Raw genomic sequence first — 9,249 nt, forward strand, 5'->3', positions numbered from 1 at the left:
TTCAAAGTTTTACATTTTAATGTCTTTCAGTTCATTGTTTTGGTTTTATGGCTTGCAATTCTACTATTTTGTTTCACTCTCAACTCACTATATGTCAGCTGGTGAACTGAGCGGAAAAGCCAGAGAGGCAAATATTTCCATGAAAAGTCAAGACTAAAACAAAGCGAACAGGACAGTGAATTGTCGGGCTTACTGTACATTTGCCAGGTGGCCAGTTACACGACTCCAAATGAATGCTAATGTCGCTCCGTCTGCTGGATGTGCCCCTTTGCCATATCGACTTATAACGTGATAACGTGATCCAAATGCTACAGCTTGTTCTGTTGCTTCAGAGAAGCAAAAAAAAAAGTGATTAATACTGCATTAATGAATAAATAATTTGCTCTGAGGATGTAAATAAGAATTAATAAAGTAAAGTAAATCATTTTCAGTTATTTAAAAAACAGTCAAGCAAGCAGCTCAGACAGTATTTTTCACTTTTTTTTTGCATTTTTGCGATAAGGGCAAGTTGTGGGCCTACATATTTGTAGTGGTATGTGTAAATACAGCCTTTAGTGAATAATGCCAATCAGTTTTTTCTAGAAAGTTAAAATTTTCATAGTGATGTTTGTTTTTTGAAAATGCTTTTTATCTCCATTCTTAAGTCTTAAGTTTTCTTTCACAAAAAACAGCCTGGTTTCTGAGGGAGAATGCAGTGGGAGAAAAAGTGTAGACTGTGTGGTCCTATCAGAGGGACTGAGTGGAGAGCGCCACTAAGAAGGCTGAGTACATCAGCATAACCCTGCGCAGTAGGCTGGCAGAGATTGATGCTGCAGGTGAGCAGTGGCTCTGTAATTCCATGCAAACACACACTCTCAGTACTGGTGGCCCTCTGGGACAACAGTGAGTGATGACTTTGTCTCCTCAAAACTGACAGCAGGTCTCTGCTGTCTCAAAAAAACCCATTTTAAAAGCTCCGCCTCAGTCCCAACAACTTGGAGTGATAGAAAGTAATCTAAAGTTTGGCTGAGATTGACCCGGCAGCGATAGAATCAATGAAAATGTGCAGTGGGAGAAAGCCTTAAAGAAATGAGATAACAATGCTTTGTGTCTTGTTATCTTACTGACAAAATATGGCACACCTAAGGTAGCCACCCTTGGGGCAACCGGGAGAGGAAGAGAAGGGGGTGTTGAGAGAGTGAAACTTGACGAAAAACCTTGCACGAAAAAGCTGAGAAAAACACACCAAAATGACATGTTTATCATCCACTGACTGAGATGACTGACTGACAACAATTTATCACCAGCTGACTATACACACCCTCCAACATTTGGGAGAGAGGGAGAGGGGGAGAAGGGGAGAAGGGGAGAAAGGGAGAGAGAAGTGATGCAGCAATGAATTTCCAATTCCTGTTTTCTAAATATAGCCTCGTCTTTCCTCTCCCCCGGTCTCTGAAGCGCTGGACTCACTTAATTGGATTACTACACACACTTTTCATTTCCTTTCTGGTTAGTGTTTAATGAAGTTTAGACAATCATACATCTTAGTTTATTCATTGTGCTGCTCACAGCAACACCGTGCACATTTTAAGGTAGGATGAAAACAGCGTGCCAATTATCACATCGCCGCCGAGAGTCTCTATACATTAACGGTTGCATGTAGGGCAAGAGCAGGCTAGGGGATCAATAAAGATGCTGACTGTAACAATATAACAATAACCCTATAATGCAGCGTGACCTGAGAGAGAGAGATAGAGAGAGCATTTGCCAATAATGTTACTCCATGGCCTCAATACACTCGCTCACTGGAGTGAATGCGGGACCTGCAAGCACAAATAAATACAGCAAATACATTTGTGCATTCACATCTGGGTAAATGCATGTGTATCCATTCTCTAGACTGTCATATATAAATTTTGTGACTCAGTACTCAGTTCCATAGGTTTGAGCAATCTTTGTAAGCTCTATTTTCTCAGTACTGCTCTGCTTGTACACCTCAGGTCTGACACAGAAAGAGGGGACTGGTCCATTATCAGGGTCCAATGAATAATACAGATCCTCCTGAAAGCTCCTCTGGACTTGGACACGCTCACATACACCATGATGGTGCGTAGCTATACAGTGCAGAAAAAGTGAAAAAAAAATCTCTGCCTGGAGGTTTAAATGGAGTCTGACAGGCTCATCTCCCATTTTCAGAGACTAATGCTCAACTCTGACAACCATGACAGCCCTGAATTGTTGTTGCAACACTGTCACTAGATTTGCTACATCCATCCAATTCAGCAACACAATACATCCCAACAGACTGTGAATTACATCTTAGTCAGATGTTTCTCAAATTAATAAAGAAATTACAGCAACAAGGGATGACTGTACTGAAGCCAGTGCTTGTTAAAAGTAATTTGATTTATTTCCTTTTATTGTTTCTATGACATTTGTGATAGCATTTACTATTATTTACTTTTTATTATTCACAGCTTGTGAATTTCAATTATAACAAGGAGTGTAAATTCAGTGAGTCTAAACTTAAACAGATACTATAATAATATCTATAGATACTATCTAAACGTTCCACCACCTACTGTGCATGTATGATGATCCCTACCAGTGTGTGTAAAGAGGAAAGAAAAGTTTCTGTTTACAATATGTTCATGGATTACCAGGGGATATTTGACAGTGCTTCTGGATCGATGGGGCCATCCCTCTTTTGTGTATGTGTGTGTACGAGAGTAAGTCTGAATAGCTGGGTGGACACACTTATGTGTGTGTTTCTGTGTGTGTTCTTCTGTGTTCCATTTATCTCTTTCACTGTCTCTACTGAAAAGTTCAGTATATGGCCCTCTGTTTATTCTTGTTAAAAGTGTACTCAATTAGATGATGCTGAATTCAACACTAAAACCTACAAATGGCATTACCAGGCACATCTCATCCTCTGTAATATGAGCAGATGTATTAGTTGAATCAATGGCCTCCATTGATGAGTACAATTTGTGCCACATACTGTAGATTGCATTGACATCCGATCTAGTGCTCATCTTTCCACCTCCTCCTGCCTTTACATGCATCATCCACCAGTATAAAGAGAGAGACACAACAGATAAAAAGGATGAATTATAGTGTGCATGTGTGCAGTTAGCTTCAAAATAAAGCACAGAGAATGCCCAGGGGCCTAGAGCTGTGTGTGACTGAAATAAAAACTACAAAAAACATGACCCTGTCTGTGTACTGTCACACCAGAGAACAATAATAATAAAAAAAAAAGCACAGTTGACAAACAGGTCTGGTAGACGGCAATATAACTACCCAAAGCTTTTCTTGAATGGGTCTAATATCTTAAGCCTGGTTAGCGAGAGTACATCAAACCACTGGAAAAAATGTGACTGGAAATATGAGCATTGTTCATACCCCAACAGCTATGCTAACACTATGATGACATCACTGACTCCTCTGTGTCCCTCCCAGTTTATAATGTAGCTGTGAGACAAGAATTCCCATAAGATACCCAGCCTAACTATGACTAATCAAAACAAGACAGCAGAGAAACCAAACACAGCACTTTTATCAAGATGTTTTTCCATGTAGGTTTGGTCTTGAAAAGAAGTCTCCATCTCAGTTTTACAATACCTTTGTGTGCTTACTATTTCTGGACTGACCTCCTGTTTATGGATCAATTTGAGCAGTTAGTGTGGAAGAAAATGACAGGAAATGTCTGGCCCATTTAACATAAAACTTCCCTGAATACAATACAGCTAGGAAAAAAAGACTGGGCTGGGCTAGGCTAGGCTAAGCTAAGCTCCCTAAGGGAGCTCTAACTGTAGCACAAAAACAACACACACACACACACACCAAGAGATAAATCTGAAAAACAGTTAAAATTTTATCCAGATTTTAAAATTAACTCGTGCAGATGGTCTGTTATGTACGCAGTAAAGCAACAGCAGAAAACCCACAAAAAGTTAACAAATTTACACGCATCTTTAACCCATCACCACCACCAATACTCACCATATCCACGAGTGCCTCCTGAAAGGAAAATGGCTGAGGTGCATCATGGATTTGTCACTGGGAACACCTGGACATTGTCCAGGCTTCATACTGAAGCTATGTCAGCACTGACCCTGCGAACAGTTAACCTTTCACCCTCTGAGACCCTCTATCTAACTAGTTATCTATCTACAGACACTGCTCCACAGTATCTGCAGGCCCCAGTCCAATATGTAGTGTCCCATACTGCAGTCCCCTGCTGGGATGCGCCCATTCAGACCAATCCTCCAGTAAAGATCCCCTTCTGAACTTCCAGCCTCACTGATTTGGTCCTAGTGCATCACTGCAAAAAGGGCTGGCTTACATCCAACAAGGCAATCTTAAAAATCAAACTACATAGCACCATAAAATCCATTGAGTTCGAGAAGAGAAATAAAATTCAAATAAATGTGATGATAAAAAACTGACTTAAGCCCAGTGTCACTCTGTCTTTCAGAGAGAGTCTCAGCAGTGCAAGCACACAGGCGGCCACCCAGCAGCACCAGCTACGCTCTCCGGCCGCTGCTCTTTTTTTCGTGGGATTCTTCCGGCAAAGGTTTGGAAATTACTGTCCCACATCCACATGTTGAACCAGTTCAGGGACCCATTCCTCCGGAAAACATTCCTTTTCCTGACAGCCAGCGACGCCGGTTGGAGGCAGCAGTGGTCATACCAGCATGACAGAGCATGTTACACACAGAGTCACTCACACACTCGCTCTCATCCTCTCCGCTTTGCCCCCTTTGTCTCTCTTACTTTGCGTCTGCCTCTCTGTACTGCCCTTTCACAACCTCCCAGGGAGGGAAGTGAAGAAATGGGGAGAGAAAAAAAACCAAAACATTCAACCGACTCTCGGTATCTCCCCTTCTCTCTGTCTCGCTCTTGCTCGTTGCTCTCCCCTTTCCTCCCTCCCTCCCTCCTCTTTCCTCCCTCCTCCTCCCTCCTTTCTCTAGTCAGTGGGATGTCCTGACCCTGTGTAAGAGGTGTGCCTGCTCCTCCGGTATCCAGTCAGCTAAACCTATTGATCCTCTTACAGCACGCTACTGCACTTCATTCAGAGGGGAACATGTACACTCACATGTACAACTTGCATACGCACTGGAGTGCACATATTCCCTCTCCTATATAAAATAAAAGTGTTGGCAGTAGTAATTCACCTCATTTCCCCCTTATATCCATCTTCCGCTCTACTTTTCTTTTCTTTAGTAATACAAGTTTGTCTTTGTCGCCAGCCCTCCTTCGTCATAACAACGCAAGCACTGCTGTTGCCCTGTCACTTTGTTTTTGCTACTCTAAGCAAACCCTCCGTCTGTCTTTACTGTCTGCATGCGTGCCAGTGAACCATGAAATTTTAAACCACAAAACAAATGATATGCATGTGTGTGTGTGTGTGTGTGAAATAAAGTTTGTGTGTGTGTTACTGTGAAAGCATGCAGGGGGCCTCTTAAGGCATGTTTGTTTTGTAAGAAACTTGTTATACAGGATGTCATTGCCTTAAAGCAGTATAATGCATTCTCTGTTTTTACACCAGCGGCTTCAGGCTCCAGATGGAGTCTGTAATCCTTCCTATAAGCCAAACGGCAATCAAAAAGAGTAAATGTCATACTGTCTTTTATATCTACTCAATTATGATAACAAGATAAATCATAGCAAATCTACAATTCATCAAATTCATTGTTATTCGGAGTGCATATCCGTCTAACAGTTTGTTTTTGTATGCATGTGTAGGAGTGGCTTTGCGTGTGCATATCATTTCGCGCATATGTGTGCGAGTGGTGTTGGCAAGGAAGTTAAGAGTCGAGGTTGAGGTTAGCACACTAAGGTTGTGTCTGTCTGTGTGTGTGTGTGTGTGTGTGTGTGTGTGTGTTTTGCATTAACAGTCATAGCTGTGGCTAAGCTCCAGTTGCTGTGGTCTGAAAAACAGGATCCAGCACTGCTTCTTACACACATCCTGCCCAACACACACGTCAGCAGCCTCTCAACTCCTGCCAAAAGTCAAACCACCTCACAGCCTCTGTAAGCCTGCACCTTCAGCCGCAGCAGTCAGTCTTGAATAGGGTGGAGGAGTGCTGAATTTTGAGGAATCTGCTTGCAGGAAAATGAAGACAGAAATGCAGTTCTCTGGGGAGATGTGGGTAGTCTGTGTGTGTAGAGGGGCAGGGCTGACCGTTTAGGGAGAAAAAAAAACAACTTAAGGGGCGTTAAAGGTTAAAAAAGAAAGCAGCTAGAAAGCACTGGAGCACCTGTTATTCATTATATACACATACAGAAAAAAAAATCAACTCTCCATCTGTCTCTGAGATTTACTCTTCAAACAAGACAGACATGTCCTGTGCAGATGGAAACTGGGGCCAGCACTCAAATAGCATAATATACACTGAATGTCCCTGTGTGTCCCTGTGTGTGTGTGCGCGCATGTGTGTGGTATTGCATAATCTCAGTCCATGCTTTGGGGGCTGTTGGCCCCTGCTCTACTCAACACTAGTGAGCTGTCACGACTCATCCTGCAACCAGAAAGAGACTGGAGGAGGGAGGAAAAAATAAGAGCATGTGAAGGCAGAACGGAGTGAAAGAGAGAAACACAGATGGAGAGAGAGTTTAGGGTAGAGGGTTGAAGTGGAGGTACATGCCAGCGTCTTCAGAGCAAGAAGGGCAATGGTGAGACTTGTCTCGTCATTTTTCTAACCATGGGACCAGGATAAGAAAAGATCAGGTAAGATTGGTGATAATCAAATGCAACCTTGAAACAACGATGTACAATGTGCCCGACAGAAATCTAACATAATAACATATTACAGCCATAAAGTACTGGCGCAGTATTAACCCATCATCATCTGTGACCCCTGCTTGGAAACAGAACAATGTACTTTCCATCTATAAAATATCACAACTTATTTGACTCAGCAGGGCTTTCCATTACATTAGTGGCCTGATATGGCTCTCTGTAACTGGGCATCGGGGGAAAGAGGCCGGATTACACAGCGGAACAAGTACATATCGATTTCACGTGTACTGACATTTAGCAAAGTACTTTTCCTCATTTATCTGCGGATCCATGTCCAAAGAATGCTGGCTGAACAACCTCTGCTGTCAAATCAGAGCTGGTCCAACAACGTGGCCTGCCAGGGGGATGGCTGCTAAAGCTCCAGGTATTTTGCAAAATACAACAGACATGATGCAACTCTTCGGGTCATTCAAGCTGAAAATGAATGTAAGGTAAGCTTTGTAACAAGAAAGTCAATTTTTGAACTGTGCTGTATGTTAATGCTTAAGCACGTAATGGAACTGCTATGTACCCAATGACATTGCTATGCCAGAGTTCACTTTTAACAAATTAAAAGGAACATTAAAACCACACAAGCCGAGGCATTTGGTGGTGAAGCTACTCAATCATCATATTAATATAAACAGCTTACATACTTTACATTCAAATAGGAAAGAAAATCTCTGTAGACACAGAGAGAAGAGAACTGGGCCACCATGCACATTTTGTTCCTTTGAGGTAGGCCAGCTGTCCATCACTCTGCATGTCACTGTGGAAATGCCTTGGGCCCAGTCCTCCTCCTTGCCATTCACACATGGTTATGCAGTGGCATTTGAGCAAAGGTTAACTCATTCCCCCTTCGAATCAGATATTTGTAATTAGATTCCTACATCTAATGGGGACATGGAGGCTTCAAGGGCCATTTGTAGAATGTGAAGAATGTTTAAGTGCCCAAAAAATTGCTCACTTGTGGTGTGGAGAGGATTTTTCTACTCTTTGATTTAAGGCAGACCAAAAGACAGAAGGGAGGGATTTAATTCATTAGAAAAACGTGCAGGATTACAGCAAAGCAGCAGTTATGGTCGGCTGTGAAAGACACACGTCCAGCACAGTAAATATAATGAGTACTGTGAGTCTCACATCTTACTGATCAGTGATTTTACTTTTAAGCAATGAAATCAAGGCTGTATATATTGTATTCAGTACACTTTAAGTGTAACTACTCATAAAAAATGTTTTTTGTAAAGCTACAAATTCTACATTCAAGTGATAATACAATTGAGAAAAAAACAACATTTATCTACTGGTTAAAAACACATAGCTTTAGATACTGCAGCTCACAGTTTGCTTACTGTAAGAACACCAAACACTGTGAGCGTGATCAAGGTGCTTTGCTGAAATTACCTACAGTTTAACTACAGTGTCTGTAACATTAAATCTGCAAGAGTATCAAAACAAAAGTGAATTAAATATGAAATGTTCGAAATATATAATTATGAATTAAGCTAAATTTGACAGTGGTCTTATTAGGCAGATATTGTGCTTGATTACAGACTGAAAGGCCACAAAATATTTATTATAAATGAAATTTTAGCCTCTAACACTGTATTCATCAATCTGCCAAAGAGACAGATAATTATGGTGTGCATGTTCTCACTCCCCATAAAATGTGTAATACTTAAAACACAGCTCATAACCAGAAACATATGAGTAGATCCACACAAAACGACTTCAGTTTGCAGTGTTTCACTTTCACTGAACGGGAGATAAAGGAGACTAAATCTGCACTCATTTTTAAATTAGATGGAGTGCCAGACACCATGGTTAAAAGTATCGTAAATATCTAGTTAAGAACCACCATTGTAAATGGTAATATCTATTTTGACTGCTTCATGAGGCTGTTTTCCAAGAGCAGGTACAGATGGGAGCGTACTGCAATATCAATGGTCCATAACCCGAGGCAATCTCCTCTACAACACCATCTGGTGAGGATGGGTCCCACTAACAGTTGGTGAAATCCTCTCTGCTCTTCCTTCTGATACCTTCATTATTCTGTTGCATTGACAGAGACAATATCACTTTTGCTATACTAAAAGTGCCAAAAATGAAATCAACAGGACATGTTTCAAATGCCACATTGTGTACACTGTTGTACATACTCTAATTGGTTACTGGAAACCCGCCAGTACACAATGTACAAACAATGGCATAAGTACAAAGTGTGCACTTTATAGTTTACTATTTTACTGCATTGGCCGACCCCACCATTGGTTTTATGGGGGAAATTGTGATTTGCTACTTGTTACGGAATAGTCACTAAAACATAAAAGCAGACCTAACCATCTTTACATTTTGTCCTTAATATATGTCACAATTTTACAGCATAAGTACAGAGTAAAAGTTGAACTGCAGACCGGGAAACATCTCAACCTGCTAGCTGGAAACATGAGTAGGACATGTAGGAATTTACTGCTGGCCTTGGC

General features: G+C 41.4%; 1 protein-coding gene across 1 annotated transcript in view; it reads right to left on the reverse strand.

The window, feature by feature from the left end:
* The window catches only part of pde4d (phosphodiesterase 4D, cAMP-specific), a 56,219-nt gene extending 52,040 nt beyond the window's left edge, over positions 1-4,179 (reverse strand). The window contains exons 1-2 of the mRNA XM_070833179.1: positions 4,113-4,179; positions 3,985-4,080 (exon numbers count right to left, since the gene is read on the reverse strand). Of these exons, the coding sequence (XP_070689280.1) occupies positions 3,985-4,073 (89 nt within the window). The 5' untranslated portion in view covers positions 4,074-4,080; positions 4,113-4,179. The remainder of the gene's footprint in view (positions 1-3,984; positions 4,081-4,112) is intronic.
* Positions 4,180-9,249: the final 5,070 nt, after the last annotated feature.

Source organism: Pempheris klunzingeri, chromosome 7 (genome assembly GCF_042242105.1).
Source record: "Pempheris klunzingeri isolate RE-2024b chromosome 7, fPemKlu1.hap1, whole genome shotgun sequence".
NCBI lineage: Eukaryota > Metazoa > Chordata > Actinopteri > Acropomatiformes > Pempheridae > Pempheris > Pempheris klunzingeri.